Consider the following 16,971-nt stretch of genomic DNA (forward strand, 5'->3'; position numbering starts at 1 on the left):
TTTCTTCTTAATGAATCCGTAATTTATCAAATTTTTTTAAAAACTGTGTTAATTTAATATATTAATAATTTATGTATTTTATAAAAAATAAAATAAAATATGATCGAGAGCTACAAATAAAAGTGGCCCAATATCTACGCCCAGCCTGCAATAGTTTTGCATGTCTATATTTTCAAATAGACGCTAAGAACCACTTTGAGGAGTGGTGAAAACATGCATACCTAAGATTGGTGAATGATTTATCCAAGAACCAAACTGAAAAGTGGTAAAAACTTGCAAACCTACCATAAAATTGGTAAATAATTATCAAATAAATAAACACATTAACTGTGCAAACACCAAGAAAACTAACTGATCCTCGTATCACCAATAGCTCAAGCTTCTCCGCTCATTTTTTTTGCTTCGCTTGTGCACCATTGTATTTATCTTATATTCAAAATGATATTTTCAAGCACTATCCACATCACTCAAATAAATGAAACAAAAAAGGGAGAGTTTTTCATTAGCTACTTGTGAGGTAAACCAAGGAAATCTTGAACAACAAAATACATTAAGGAAAATTTAGAAGTAATATTTATGTATAAAAGCAAACTAATTTTTCAATCATAATGAGCTTCAAAGCTTTGGTAGCAATATTCCAGTTTAACTGAGCTAAAAATTAAGCATCAAATTTGATTAAGAGCTAGAAATAAAAAAAGTTCTAGGGCAAATTCTTTGCAAACATCATAGGCAAAAAAAAACCACCAAACTAACATTAGTGGTTTCCGAAAAGATGCAAAATGAATTCAATGTGAAATTCATATTCACATCATCCCACCGATGGATGGCTAAAGAAAGGCAACTTTGTATAAACTGGGGAGATCAAATTAACAACTACTAGAACAGAATTTACATATCAAAATATTATAAAAGGAATACCAGGGATTAGAAAAAACTTTTGTTCAGTGATGAGAATAGAAAGATATGATATGTGTTCACCCATTTCACCAACTGAAGGAATTCCTAGACTGTTGAAGATTTGCATTATATGCATTCTCCATCTCTTCCTGCAGCAGGCAGAATAGCCACAACTTTTATTAGTGCTAAATCCATAGGAAATAGAGTAACTTCTTAATCAAACAATATTTATAAAAGCATATGACAATGGTATTAAACAACATGAAACAATGTTTAAGTGTTGTTACGTACAAGATAAGGGTGTGAATATGACTGAACTTAAATTTTCACAAAATAGTTCATGGGCAAAAACTCTATTATAACTAAAAATTTTGAAGTAATTTAACTGACATGAAGCTCTAAATAATATAATTGTAGAGGGAAAACCCAAAGATTTGGAGGTCTGGCTGATGTTTACAGATTAAAAAAGCAGGGCAGATTAAAAAAGCAGGGTTTCAGGACCTTAGATGAGTTCCAATATCCAGAATTGCATGACAGAATCATGTACCTTGCATGATTTTAATAGTGGCTCCAAGAAGCAAGATCTAAACATCGTAATGTATTGTCCAAGTGAAGTACTTTCAAGCTCTGGTGTCAGTAAGAAAAGAGAAAATATCAATATGATCATGAAATATATATATATATATATATATAAAAGACCCAACAATTACAAACAATTCCAAAATGTGAATTCCATCAAGCTACTATGATCTAGAATCCACAGTGGTGCAGCTAATGTAAGTAAATATCAGTCCCAATTTTTTGAACTTGGAACACATAAACTATTTTAGCAATCAAGACTTGATAGTTCAATAGCTTACCATTTAAAGACTCCGAATTATCTCCACGCATGTTCAGCTCTTCTAACAGCTGCAAATGTCATGTTATTAGGCATAATTTTGCAAAGGACAAAATTAAATCAATTTATCTCATACACAAACAACCTCCTTTTCATGTCAAAATATAACAATATATTGCTCAAACAGAAATAAATGAATGTAAGCAAACATGGTTAAAAAAATGAGCAGTACAGATGATCAGAATTTACTGTGGAAAGGGTTGGAACAGTTGTAGGATCAAATTCATCACAGTGCGCAGGATCAATAGGAACACATACACGACCTGACAATAAAAACAATGTGCATAATTAAACACATAGGCCAAGGCACAGCTTAAGATCAACAAAACTATAAAAAACTATATATATATAAAAAAAAAGGGGAATCACGATCATGGCATAAAAATCAATCCTTGTTTCATATAATACAAAAGGCAACCTGTTTTTGGATGAACACAGAATGGGGATTTAAGCAAATGGTTCATGTGTTTTGAAACCTGCATATGAAAAGAAATATCATCAAGATAATTAACACATTGATCATGCATTCACATGTTTCGAATAAAAAAAAAATTGCTCCAAACCTCCATGTCAAGTCTTGGATATGTATATAAGAAAACAATCTCTTCTACACACCTTCTGAGACCCTGTCCATGGCACAAGGTTGAAATGCAAGAGGTTAACTCTATCCCACATCCATCAAAATTCAGTAGGTGTATGTATGTACAGAACATTTATTTTACTGCTCATTTATGACATAATAACGTCATGTCTCCAAAAGAAGTGGTTTTGGCAAAAGATTAACAGAACAAAAGGATTGAAAAGCAAATTGCATCACACATCAGACCAGAAAATCCATGATTTTTAGATCCATACCTTCTGTTTTCCTGACTGCAATACATGCTTTAATTGCTCCCATCTAGTAATATTAAGATCTTCTTCAGTATTGGAAGATCTCCTATGTCCTTGCCACTTGTCATGCAGCTCATCAGTAATTGCTGAACAGACAAAAAGGCATCAAAATTGGGGAAAACATGGTCTTTCTAAAACAGAAGGAACAAAAGAATAATATATTTCAACAAATACAGTAAAACTGCTTACATTTATTTGAGACAAGCTCAAGAATCTTCTCATATCTATCTTCTGATGACAACAGGTTTTGATTGCAAAGCAATTTCTCCTCAAAATGTATCCGTAAAACATCTGTATATGATCTTCTGCATAATATATTTACTGTGATGAACATGAAAAATACACACTGAACTTGCCTGGTTCTGCACTGTTCATATAATTAAATATATATATATTTTAGGGTAGGGGTTCGGGGTTTAGGGTATAGAGTGTATATGTGTGTATGTGTACACTGTACAGTGCCAGAACCAGGGAAGGGGACTTCCATGAAATACAGGTAAACAGAAGAATTTGCATTATTTAAATTTGGAAGGGAATCTTACGCTAGAAAAGGATGAAGAACAGATCCAGTTAAAGAAACTTTCTTAAAAACCACTCTCACCACGCTGAAGACAGAACACGCGCCGCAGCGCACGCCGCCTACGCATAAAAATCAGTAAATCAGAAAATAATTCATAAAAGGGATTTGATGCAACATAAGCCATCTAAAGAGAGAATGTCACCTTATATACATGGAAGTATTTAGCGATTGATGCCCTCTCATCATTGTTAAGCCTAAGGAGAAATGCCAATATGAGCGTCATGACCTCATTCCTAATAGTAATATAAATTAACAAGAGTCTGCACTACCTTCTTGCTCTGCCATCACATACCCAACAATGTACCCCACGACGGCCACTAAATACCCATAATATGTGATTGAAACCAAAATCATCTGTAGATTCAAACAATTGTAATCAAGAAAATTGAAATATGTGTATGTTTCAACCAATCAGTGTCGGGGACCTCATGAGACAGGGGAAAATATTAAAACAAAACACTTTTTAAGCTTCAAAATATATGTAAAAGTTTGCAATCATTTTATCAAGTATAAACAGATATAATGTAAAATGATCAACCTCTGAGAGTAGTATCAATCACTTTAATAGCAATGGTCATTAATGGCCAGCAATTTGTGCAGACATCAGCTCCAGAACAGCAGTGCCGGACATCATCATAATCTGATATATCCTGTTAAAAACATATGCACATCAATTGGTTGGTGAAGTTGTTGGAGAAAAAAACATGCAGTGATAAAATGGATGAACCATGAACCAAAGCCTGTGCTTACAACATCAAAAACAAGTTCCCTTTCAACAGGTGTAAAACCATCACTGCCACTTTGAGCATATGCAAATCTTTTTGCAGGCTGTACATAACATATAGACTAAAATAAAACTTAAAATAAAAAAGATTGAAAAAACATATTTAGAACAATTACAAACTTGAGAAAATGAAAACAATTTGTAAATATATGAATCATACATTTACTCTGTAAACAGGACCAATATCAATTTTGAAAGGACAATTTTTCTTGATAGAATTCTCAAATTCTGTCACACTATCGAATGACTGATAGCGGCAATATGTGTCATTTCCAAGGCTAAAAGAGAACTCCCTCCGGCCAAAGTAAGAGGGATCACATGCAGGATGTTTCCCAGCTGTGAGAAATGGTTTATGTGAAAAAGATAAATATGAAGAGATCATAGCAATTGTTTATTTGATACTATTTTTTGTAAGTTCGCAAACCATTTCCATAGGACATCCATTTAAAAATATCACCATATGGGAACAGCTTTCCTGCATAAAAGCAATTTTCTGCATGAGTATATAGAAAGTTGAACAAATAAAGTTAAGATAAAGAAACATACTGTGAGATCCAGCAGCAGAAACAAACAAATAAAAGGTCACGTTAAGAATAATGGAACATGTAATATCACAGTCATACACGTAGCACAAGCCAGCATCAAGTAAAACCAGATGAGCTAATTAAGGAAAAATCAAGAAGATAAATTAAGGTCAGTGTTCTAATCTAAAAAACCATAACCCTTCCACATTCAACATGCTAATGATTGAATCATCTGTCAGTATCACTCCCACAAAAAGTTTTCTAAAGAAGTTTGTACCATTGAAAAGACATTTTATTTCCCAAATTATTAACAAAATTCTAAACCCTTATCAAACTCACTAAATGGGTACTATCTTAATGTATGATTTCTGACATCTATACAAAGAATGAATTTCCTGAAAGTGCTTAAGCCCCAAAGCGCATTTAGTTTAAAGTTCAAAAGAAGTTGCAATGAATAATGATGGAGGATAACAATCAAATTTCCAATAAAAAACATGTGTTAATTCAGGAAGTATAGCCATCCCTAGTTGTCTAAAACAGTGTCCCCTCGTTTGTTAGTACTCCAAATAACACTAATAATAGTAAACAAAATCCTAACATAAAAAGGCACAAAATCAATGCTGTTAAATAAGAGGATTTTCAATCTACACACCAAAACCATGCACAACAACAAACAAACAAACAAAGCAAAGAAAATCACAACAAACTCACAACCAAATAAAGGCCACCAAATAAGAATACCATAATAAACTTTGAGATAATCAACATTAAAGCCTTGTGGGACTTTGCTAGATCTTTGAAGCTCTGAATCACGCCCATCAATTTGCATGCGATCACCTCCATCCAATATCTCTTCGTTCGACATGATATCAAGCCTGCAAATACAATAATCAAAGAAATCAAAAACCAATACAAAGACACTACCTTGATTTCACTCCTGAAATAATCTATAAAAATCCAAAAACCTCGCACGAAATCCACCAAAAAAAAAAAAAAATAAATAAATACAAATGGGGGACAAACCACTGTTACGGAAACCCTAGGTCGCTAATCCGAAGACAAGGAGATGATTTCCAACAACAAGAAACATCAAACAGAACCCTAGGATTGCAATAAGATCGAAGATCAGAACATCATACCTGAATAGGAGAGAAGATAGCAAAGATCGGCGAAGACTTTTGGGTGGAATCATCCGCGTTTTATACAGCTTGGCGGGAAAACAAAATAGTTTTTGGCGGGAAAATTTATCAATCATATAAAAGTAACAACTAGCAAACTAAATCCTAACCGTCCATCCATGACCCTGATTGGACGGTGGATATAAAAAGAACATTCTAAATTTGGATTTTAATAATGATGAGAGATCTAATTTAGACCGTTTATAAAATCTTTTTTTTTTTTCAACAATCAAATTTCAAATCATTTTAAATGCCAATTAAAAACTCTATAAATAAGCTTGATATGTGTTCAAGCTTAATCACAGAGCTCTCATGCATCTCCAGTTTGGTATTATTTTCTCATGACCAAATGTTTTGTGACTGGTTTTCTTCTTGATTCTTTTGCAGGTAAGACAGGTCACTAAATATTTTTGCTTATTTTTTTATACCTTCATTGCATTCTTTTTAAATTTTATTGTGACTGTCCTTCTTCCCTGTTTATATTTTCATAATTGTTCTTCGCTGTTTATCTTTCAAAATTGTTAGTATTAGTAGTATTTTCGTTTCCTTTGTCTTCAATTTGGTTCTTCTGTGAAATAGCGCAAATTTCTAACTTTCCATTACAATGCATCATATTAAGCTGGAGAAGAACACTGTCCTAGTTTCAAATAATAGTTTTTAATATTTAATATCGGAGAAAAGAAATAATAAGGTTTCATGCAACAATCTCTTGTTTTTTTAAGGTGAGCACACATGGGGATAGTCATACACACATAGTGCTATGGACTACTAGTATATAATCACGACTTAATCTAAAAAATACATCCTCATTCATTATTTAAATTTTCATCATTTATGAATTATTGAACTTAGTTACCAATAAACCACTTAATTGTTAATATGTTACCATATCTATTTGGCAGAGGTGATAATCATTTATTATTTTTTTTGATAAAATAATTTTTTTATATTGTTTTAATGGGAGTAATATGAACAAACCACTTATTTCAATGTTGCTGCGGTGGAAAATTATAATTATCGTATATGTTCAACACAAAAACTGTTTATACATATATATATATATATATTATTATTATTATTTAATAAAACTGATTTTTTTATTGCGTGTGTTTTTTTTTTAAAAAAAAGGTGAGAAAAAAATTTCACACGGCTTTTTCATTGATTAAGATTTAAGACCGGCGGGAAATGGGCTCATGGAACGGCTAACTGAAAGCAACTAGCAGTCTAGAGAGAGAGAGAGAGAGAGAGAGAGCTTCAAAACGGCACGCTTTGTTCATCGTCAAATTATTAGAAGCGGGCCCCACCGGCAGACGTCATCGTCATCACCAGATAGCCCTTTCAGTTTTAGCACTTCAACACCATATCATCAACTCCATGTATAAAGCCCTTGTAACCTCTTCTTCTCGCCTCCACTTCTCCCCCTCCTTTTCCCCAACCCTAGCTCCTTCCCCTCTTCTCCCTTGCTCTGTCAGCTTCTCCAGATCTTCTTCGAGGTCTCCGATCAGGCTCAGGGCTGGTATAAGAAGTTCTGTGACTGTGATAAAGCAGTTCGAGAGGAGAATGGCCACCACTATTGGTATGGGTTCTTTGATTCTGAATAATTATCTTTTGCTTTTTTTTATGATTTTTTGTTGGGTTGTTGTGAGGGATGGGGATGGGGATGGGGATGTTTGTTCCAATTATTTGGAGGTACTTTTTTGGTCCATAGCTATTGGAGGATGCTGCTTAATTTGGTCTATAGCTAATTAGATGTAATCTTAGCTGCAATCTTAGTTGGGGAGTGGATCTCTTTTTTGAGTTGGTTTTAGTTTCTTTAGAATATTTCTGGAGATGTCCTGTTGAAATGATCAAACTGCCAATTTTCCATAGAATGCTTGTTGATTGCTCTGCAATGTTTAATTGGCATCACATAGATATCATTTCTTCTCCACTACAAGCTCTGTAAGCAAGATTTTGTTTTTATGTTATTTAGTTGAAAAATTTATTAATTTTTTTTATGACTGATATTATAATTGTCTGGCGTAAGAAAAATGATCTCACCTATCTTCTTATTTGTTTGTGATTTTGTTTTTAAATTTATGCTTTGGAATAAAGGTCAAGATGATTTGACTGCTTAAATGTAAGTCATTTTTTGATATCATGTCATACTGACCATTCTATGTTGTCATCCAGCTAATGAGAATCCTTTTTAAGGATTTTTTTGACTAGCCTTCAAGGCCTGATGGTGGCGAGTATGGGAAATACTACAGCTTACCTGCGCTTAATGATCCAAGGATAGGTTTGATTTTTCTTGTTCATGCAACTTAGAAGTATTATTTGGTATTGAAAGTTTTCAACTTTTGAAGGAAAAATTCCTGGCTTTTCTACAGAAGTTATTGTTAAATGTCTTCTGTTTGGGAATAATTGACAAGTTTAATGCTGCATCCTCAAGTGGCAAGCATGAATACCTGTTGGTTGAACATTAAGTTGTTTCTTAGTAATGGAAGGCTGCATTGTTGATTATTGGTACATTTCATTAATTTGTTTGAGTTGTCATCTATACATTGCCGTGTTTTTTTGTGGTTGTGTTCCACAAGTCCTCACGCTGCAATGTTGAATATTGGGACATTTGATGATGTTATCCATCACTCTAGCATAAACATTTTATTATCTAGGTTCAGCTGAGTGGGGTAGGCTGTCATTTTTACCTTCAGTTTGTTGAGTTGTTATCTATTCAATTTGACTTCATTTAGATAAAGGTACACATCTTTCACTCTCTTATCATCTATCTCATACGCACTGAAGTGGTTGTGTTTTTCGTAAGCAAAGACTGTGGCCATTTTAACCTCCGAAAATGAGACTTTTTGATGGAATGTCACTTTCTTGCATAACAGATAAGCTACCATATTCTATCCGGATTTTGCTTGAGTCAGCTATTCGTAATTGTGATAACTTTCAAGTTACCAAGGATGATATTGAGAGGATCATTGATTGGGAGAATACTTCTCCCAAGCTAGTGGAGATCCCCTTCAAACCAGCTCGTGTTCTTCTTCAGGTATGCTTACAATCCTCCTGTATATATAGTATATTTATATATACTTTTCATAATGCCCTTCCTATGTTAATTTTCCTTTTTTTGCAAGGACTTTACTGGTGTGCCAGCTGTTGTTGACCTTGCTTGTATGCGTGATGCCATAAACAAGTTAGGAAGTGATTCTAATAAGATCAATCCGTTGGTATGTACCTATTTCCGTATTCTAACGAGTTGATCAAATGCTTTATGCCTATTCATTGTTTACATCATGAGTTATTTCTAGCGGTTTAGTTATTGGTGCTTTTGAAGATTCTAGGAAGGCATTAGAGTTTTACAGTGAAAAGCTGAGACATCTGGGGTATTTTTATGTTCCATGCATCCCATGCATCCCCACTGGATTAAATCATCGGTCCCTGATAGGCATTTCTTTGTCTGACATTCAAAAGTTGATCACGGGTTACCATGTTGTTGTATTTAAAAATCCTTGGCACGAGAAGATTTTTTTCAAAAATTCGTAAGAAAAATTCTAGTGTCATCATATTTTATTTTTATATACTCTTTTTTGGTTTCATGCAGGTTCCTGTAGATCTTGTTATTGACCACTCAGTGCAAGTAGATTTGGCAAGATCTGAAAATGCTGTGCAGGCTAACATGGAACTTGAATTTCGAAGGAATAAAGAGAGATTCAGTTTCCTTTAAATGAGGGGTCTACTGCTTTCCGTAATATGCTTGTTGTTCCTCCAGGTTCTGGTATTGTTCACCAGGTACCAGGCTAACTGTTTGAAGGCTTCCTATCCTTTTTAGTTGGCATAGACTTGTAGGATTCTGTTTGTGGCATTATATACAGTTTGCAATATTATTTAAATTTATTCTAAGGTATATGGCTGAATTCAGGTTAATCTTGAATACCTTGGCCGAGTTGTATTCAACACTGATGGCATACTGTATCCTGATAGTGTGGTCGGAACTGATTCTCACACAACTATGATTGATGGTTTAGGAGTTGCTGGGTGGGGTGTCGGAGGGATTGAAGCAGAAGCTGCAATGCTTGGCCAGGTAGTATGAACTATAAAGCATTTTAGGAGATATCAAACGAGTTATTTTGCTATCTTGTCTTCATCCTGTAATATTAGTTGAGGTATATTTTGTCATTATTCTAACCTTTTTTACAAGCCCAAGGTTGCCTCATTGTGTATACTTGACAGCCTATGAGCATGGTCTTGCCTGGTGTGGTTGGTTTCAAATTGTCTGGAAAACTGAAGAATGGTGTGACAGCAACTGATTTAGTTTTGACTGTGACTCAAATGTTGAGGAAGCATGGTGTGGTTGGGAAGTTTGTTGAATTTTTATGGTAATTTGTTTCTGTTGCTATTTTAATTGATGGAACCAGTGCCAGTCCCTTTTTAATTTATAGTTGTTATATTTTTCTCACTTTCACACAGGTGAGGGCATGGGTCAATTATCATTGGCTGATCGGGCAACAATCGCTAATATGTCACCTGAGTATGGAGCAACTATGGGTTTCTTTCCAGTGGATCACGTCACCTTGCAATATCTCAAGTTGACAGGACGAAGTGATGAAACAGTGAGTAGGAACTGATCAATGTATCTATTCTTCATTTCCATTGAAACAACTCTCTTCTTTCTCTATAATGGCATTTTCTGTTGAGGATGCCTTGTTTGTCAATTGACTGTTTCTTCTGTTCAATAGGTATCAATGATAGAGTCATATCTGCGAGCTAACAAGATGTTTGTTGATTACAATGAGGTGAGCATGGAATTTTTTTTGTTCTTTTGAGGCAAGTATATGGACAAGATGATGCATGATGTGCCACTTTTATTGTTTAAATCTAGCCCCTGAACGAAAGGGTTTATTCGTCATACCTGGAATTGAACCTTGCAGAAGTTGAGCCTTGTGTTTCAGGTCCAAAGAGGTAAAAAAGATTTGCTTAAATCTATTAACCCATCCACAGCACTCACTATTTATGCTTCAGCACCTTTTTTTGGTCATTTGATTACTTTAATGCCTAAATGCTTTCGGTTTTTTTGCAGGCCTCATGACCGAGTATTGCTCAAGGACATGCAGGCAGACTGGCACTCTTGTTTGGACAGTAAAGTTGGATTCAAGGTGCATTAGGAACTCAGTTTATGTCTCCATTAAGAGTCTTCCATAGCCGCAGATTAGTTCGTGAACTCTTTCAGCTCATTAATTTAATATTACTTTTCTCTATGAAATAACCCTGTTAACTCTTTTCAATTGGAATATGTTTAGCTGCTGCTTTTTATTCCATGATATCTTTGTATATTCCTCTAACATGTAGTCAAGTCCGGAAAAGATCATTTGAAACGTGAGGTTGACAATTAAACTTTTATTGCACGTCTTAAGGAGTTCTAGTATCTAATTATTGCACAAAACTAGATCAAATTGTTTAGTTTTTGGTAGTTGTTGAACCATCTAATGTGTTTTTCTAAATTTCTATAATTTTGTCAATATGCAATCACTTTATATGTAATAATTGCTGATCAATTGAACATGCTATTCCAGGGTTTTGCAATACCAAAGGAATCACAAGAAAAAGTTGTTAAGTTCAACTTTCATGGGCAGCCTGCGGAGCTCAAGCATGGTAGTGTGGTGATAGCAGCCATAACAAGCTGCACCAATACCTCAAATCCTAGTGTCGTGCTTGGTGCTGGCCTTGTGGCAAAGAAGGCTTGTGAGTTAGGTCTTGAGGTTGGCCTAGTACTTAAATTCTCTTGTGTTGCTTAAGTTTGATAATCCGTGTATAACATTTAGGTGTGGTTTTATTTGAATATCATGTTTCTTATCCCCAAATTTCCATTCTTTGGCTAATCATGTTACCTATGATTAGGTCAAGCCATGGATTAAAACAAGTCTTGCCCCAGGATCCGGAGTTGTTACCAAATACCTTCTTAAGAGGTAAAAGTATTTATGTTTTATGATTTTCAGCGTGTATGTGCTAACTGCTTACTGAAGGAGCTAGACTGTGCTTGAGGGCTCAAAAGGGCCTTGGTAATTTCATAGGAAACTCTTGCTCATGAGTATATATATGTGCATATATTGAGTCAATTAAATATTGGCTGCCTTTAAATGGATGAAATCACCATTAGCCTAGCTCCATCAAAACTAATCTAGTAATCTTACGCATCAATTGCCAAGATTGTGAACTTACTAGTCAAAGTAGAATGTTTACATCATAATTTATGATTAATTAGCATAAGAAAATCTAATTTAATTAAATATGCTCAATTTAATTACGAGCTTTATTGTCTGGGATGAAATTATCACAAGATCATTGAAGTAAAGCTTGATTTGCCAGTTCAAAACAAATTACACATTCATTACCATTATTGGAATGCTGACAAGTCTAATTATAACAACTGAATTACAGATAACTATATACTCTTTTATTTTCACACTGAATATTGGTTTTTCAGACATTAATCAAATTAATGCATGAAAACCAATTAGTTTCTGAATTTCCAGTTCTTTATTATTTTCTTTTTTTAAAAAAAAACAAAAAACCAAAGCTGACTTTGGCCGATATTGTTTAGATTTTCTTGAATGAAAATTTGAAATCATAGTTTCTTCCGTTCTGATCTGTATACCCAAAATGCCTTGTCAATTAGGAGCTTTGGGATCACTAGATTCTTATAATTGAAGACATTATTATTTGCAGTGGGCTTCAGAAGTACTTGAATCAACAAGGTTTTCATGTTGTTGGATACGGCTGCACTACATGTATTGGGAACTCTGGAGATCTTGATGAGTCTGTTGCAGTTGCAATTTCAGAGAATGGTACTTCTTACTCTTTGCAGAATGAGCCTTTCCTGTTTAGTTCTCTTATGAGCTGATGGTTTTTATTTATCATAGACATTGTTGCTGCTGCTGTGCTTTCTGGAAACCGGAACTTTGAGGGCAGAGTGCATCCTTTTACTAGGGCTAATTATCTTGCTTCACCTCCACTTGTGGTGGCATATGCTCTTGCTGGCACTGTAAGCTGATATTCCTAACATCTAATTTTCATCCACGTTGCTAAAAGTGGTTGTCATGGTTAAATTCATGGTAATATTTAGAATAATACTATATGCTATGAGCTTCTGGAGATCAAGATGTATTACCAAGTGGGCAATTAAATCAGTTGGGGGAAGCATATAATATTTTTTGGTTAAATTAAAAAAGTCAGTTAATGGGATGGGTAGGCTGTTAATCGCTTGCATCCTGTAAGTCTGGCACTGTAAATATTGGGTTCAAGTCAGGCTAGACTTGAAAATTAAGTAAAGCTAAACCTTTGCTCTTGTTATATGTCTGTTTCAGGTTGACATTGATTTTGACAAGGAACCAATTGGTATAGGAAAGAATGGGAAGAGTGTCTTCTTCAAGGATATATGGCCATCAAATGAAGAAATTGCAGAGGTATGCTTCAATGACAGAAATGAAACACCAGTTATCTTCTCACATTTTTATAAGTTTTTTCTATCTGGTGGTGTTAGTACTTTGAAACTTCTGATTTATTTTGGCCGCTCCCATTTTCTGTATGATATATGCTTTCTGCTTTCATTTATAAGCTTTCTAAGTAAATCCCCAATGAATTTCCACTTTTTGCTTTTGAGAGATATGATATATGCTGGTTGTGGTTGAACAAATAGTGTTTAATCAAAATATACATAAAATCAAGTTTCTGTCTGATCAATATTCTTCATCTTTTAATGGGAATTTTTATTTTATAGGTTGTTCAATCAAGTGTGTTACCTGATATGTTCAAGAGCACTTATCAGGCTATTACAGAAGGCAATCCAATATGGAACCAGCTAGCTGTTCCAGCCTCCACTCTCTATTCATGGGACCCAACATCTACCTATATTCATGAACCTCCATATTTTAAAAGCATGACCATGGTGCCACCTGGCCCCCTATGGTGTGAAAAAAATGCTTATTGTTTATTAAACTTTGGTGACAGCATTACCACAGACCACATTTCACCAGCAGGAAGTATACACAAGGACAGCCCAGCTGCCAAATACCTAATGGAACGTGGTGTGGACAGGAAAGACTTCAATTCATATGGAAGTCGTCGTGGCAATGATGAAGTTATGGCAAGAGGAACCTTTGCTAACATTCGGCTGGTCAATAAGCTTTTAAATGGAGAAGTCGGGCCAAAGACTATTCATATTCCTACGGGAGATAAACTATACGTGTTTGATGCTGCAATGGTAAATTTGGTTAACCCAATTGGTGAAATTTCACTAAACCCATATTGAGCATGTGTTTTGTGCCCTATTTCTATAGTCTGACACTCTTTGCCATGGCAGTCAACTAGCAAGAAAGAAATTATGAATGCCTGATTATTATAAGATAAAATAAAATAATGAAGATGTAAGATGAAAGTAAACAACTTTTATTTTCCTGCCTGATATGTTTGATTTATGGTTTAAGAATCTATGGTTGAAATGCTCTGAACTTCTGATAAGAATCTACAGCTTAAATAATCTGAACTTCTGAAATTCAAGGTTCAAATTTCTGTTTCTTAAGTTAGTTTGGGCTGAATATACAACTCAAATTACTTGATATGAAATCTGTGGCTCAAAATATATATCAAAATGAATTTTATAAAATTTTTCTTGATCTACAGCAGATAAATTTAGTAAGCGTTGGCCATTCATATTTGAGATTGATTTTTTTGAGATCTTGTAGTATTGCTAACCCTATTGAAATCCTTAATCTCTACCTGTATACCTCATCTGATTTGTGAACAATTGTCAAATATGATGTGCAGAGGTACAAGACCGAGGGCCATGACACCATTGTTTTGGCTGGAGCAGAGTATGGAAGTGGAAGCTCTCGTGATTGGGCTGCTAAGGGTCCGATGTTGCTTGTGCGTACTTCACACATGGCCATGCAGTGTCTTTATTTATTCTCACCTATGTCTCTTCCTCATCTTTTCCTTTTTATCATACCTTCTCAATTTAGGGAGTTAAAGCAGTCATTGCTAAAGCTTCGAGAGAATTCATCGTAGTAATTTAGTAGGAATGGGCATAATCCCCTTATGTTTCAAGGCTGGGGAGGATGCTGATTCACTTGGTCTTACTGGCAATGAGCGATACACAATAGACCTCCCAAGCAATATCAAGGAAATAAGACGAGGCCAAGATGTTACTGTTGTTACAGACACCGGAAAATCTTTCAAATGCACCCTTCGTTTCGATACTGAGGTAAGAAATTATCTGTACTTACATTGCTGAAAAGCATATAGAATAATGACTGCAGTACTGTTTTTTTCTGTTTGCAGATCTAGATTAAATTATCAATCAAAAATGTTGTTTATCACCAGCAACTAATGACTCTCTGATATCTTTAGTCTCACATTTGCATTTTGTTCAACGACTTCAAGTAACCCTCCAATTTTCTGCCTTATCATTATTGAAAATAGGTCCAAGTTTATAAATTATCTTAGGAAGGATAGAATAGTCTCAAAAGGAAAATTGCACAAAAACATCAATTCAGGTGCCAAAGAGTTTCAAGTTTCAACCCCATTGTATGTGATCTTGGCTAGGGGGGTATTGCTCAATTGCTGTTGGGAAGTTGCCTTCCTGGCAATGTTCACCACTGCAAGTGACAGAAATTTCTCAAGTAATTACTTATATTGCTTACCCTTGGCAAAGCATTCAATGATGAATGAGAATATAGTGAAAGCATGGTTCCTTGCACATATTTTGCTTGATGCCATTGTATGACAAGGTACTATTTTTGTTTCTTCAACATGAATACAAATAATTTGAAAACATTGTACCACATCTAAACTGATACATCCTCAGAGAATTTATGGTGCTTTGTAGATATAATCATGAAATGTAGGGATCAGCCTGAATGTAGGTTGCTAGACACTTTCTTCTACTTGATAGAAGACTAAGGTTACTGCCATGATCATTTTGTGAATTACTGCATATAGTTCTCTGTTGGTTCTTGCCAACCCTTTATTGTCCACATTTGGCCACCTGCCATTAACAGTGGAAATGTCTTAGTTTACTAGCTTTTCTTTTTAATGTCCGAACAGCTGATGCTCCACAGAGACAATCAACAGAACTTCAAAGTTTGATAACCATTCTTTTGCTTTGATATTTTCTGTTTGTCAATGTCATCTACCTGTTAGCAAAATATCTCCTCTCAATTGTGGGTCTACAGTGTTCAGTTAGCATGACTGACAAATTTGCTGTTCTTGGAAACTTAACATGTTTGTCAGTATTGCTGTTAACTAACTAAAGTGGTATGGATTTTGCATGCCCAGAAGAAATGAGTATGAAGTCTGGTTGATCATCTTGTACTTTTTTTTTTTCTCTCTAATAGGAGCCTAATAACCGACCATCATCAACCATAGAATGCTTCTTGTAATGATATTGGACTGACCTTTTGCAGATGGAATTGGCATACTTCAACCATGGTGGCATTCTTCCATTTGTCATCCGTAATCTGATCAGTTCACAGCGTTAAGTTACAAACATCTACAACCAGAAAGCAACGTGGTTCTTTCTCACTGCCAAGAAATAAAATGGAAATAAAATGGCAATCAGAATAAATAACGGCCTTTTTTATCAAAAGGTTTCAAGTTTGTTATTTTCTTGTACTCTACGCAGTAGAATGAGTTTACAAAAGAAAATTTTGATTCTCACCATTGCGTTGGTGACATGCCAATGTATGCTCTTTGTCCGAAGATTGCACTCACTCTTATTGAGACTGGAAGAATCTTTTCAGATGAACCTTTTTAAAATAGTTCTTACATTTATTTATAATTTGTCTCTTGAATTTTGGTTTTTCCTTGACATTATTTCGCAAATGTCTGTAAGAAGAGGCAACAGCTTATCTTTGTCCACATCATTGTTTCTTCTGATTTACCCTGCAGTTGCCAAGCTTTATCTTTATAAAATCATATCTTGTAATGTTATGTTTATATAATTTAATCAATATAGGGTAAAAATTAAAAAATAGTGACCATAAATTTTCTGAGCTCCCCTATAAGGGATTTTTTTATGACTATATTGATGAAAATAACATCACATTGTTTTTCTTTTCTTTGGTGTTGGCTATGAGTTAAAAGTAAACACATTGCTTTTGCATAGTTTGATGCGGTTTCTGCACCCTTTCAGATATCCACCTGAATTTACGATTTCTTATGTAAACTGGCGGCAATTA

General features: G+C 34.6%; 2 protein-coding genes across 2 annotated transcripts; one reads left to right on the top strand and one right to left on the bottom strand.

The window, feature by feature from the left end:
• Positions 1-842: 842 nt before the first annotated feature.
• LOC120283729 (DNA primase small subunit-like) lies at positions 843-5,757 on the bottom strand. The gene is given in 18 exon segments (XM_039290453.1): positions 843-1,046; positions 1,445-1,524; positions 1,758-1,806; positions 1,985-2,058; positions 2,214-2,271; positions 2,359-2,421; positions 2,651-2,772; positions 2,876-2,991; positions 3,229-3,278; positions 3,280-3,291; positions 3,409-3,460; positions 3,536-3,620; positions 3,805-3,916; positions 4,017-4,094; positions 4,211-4,386; positions 4,475-4,525; positions 5,316-5,449; positions 5,714-5,757. Coding segments are annotated over 17 exon segments (1,365 nt in total). The 5' UTR covers positions 5,440-5,449; positions 5,714-5,757; the 3' UTR covers positions 843-983.
• A 1,300-nt stretch (positions 5,758-7,057) lies between these two features.
• Positions 7,058-16,568, top strand: LOC120249471 (putative aconitate hydratase, cytoplasmic). Its single transcript, XM_039257987.1, is given in 22 exon segments — positions 7,058-7,328; positions 7,925-8,030; positions 8,626-8,786; positions 8,875-8,967; positions 9,342-9,458; positions 9,461-9,529; positions 9,660-9,821; positions 9,971-10,113; positions 10,206-10,350; positions 10,477-10,533; positions 10,620-10,699; positions 10,818-10,893; positions 11,311-11,496; positions 11,636-11,703; positions 12,464-12,582; positions 12,658-12,779; positions 13,102-13,200; positions 13,515-13,997; positions 14,561-14,659; positions 14,755-14,776; positions 14,779-14,996; positions 16,198-16,568. Coding segments are annotated over 19 exon segments (2,394 nt in total). The 5' UTR covers positions 7,058-7,328; positions 7,925-8,030; positions 8,626-8,786; positions 8,875-8,913; the 3' UTR covers positions 16,273-16,568.
• Positions 16,569-16,971: the final 403 nt, after the last annotated feature.

The sequence above is a fragment of the Dioscorea cayenensis genome, chromosome 19 (genome assembly GCF_009730915.1).
Source record: "Dioscorea cayenensis subsp. rotundata cultivar TDr96_F1 chromosome 19, TDr96_F1_v2_PseudoChromosome.rev07_lg8_w22 25.fasta, whole genome shotgun sequence".
NCBI lineage: Eukaryota > Viridiplantae > Streptophyta > Magnoliopsida > Dioscoreales > Dioscoreaceae > Dioscorea > Dioscorea cayenensis.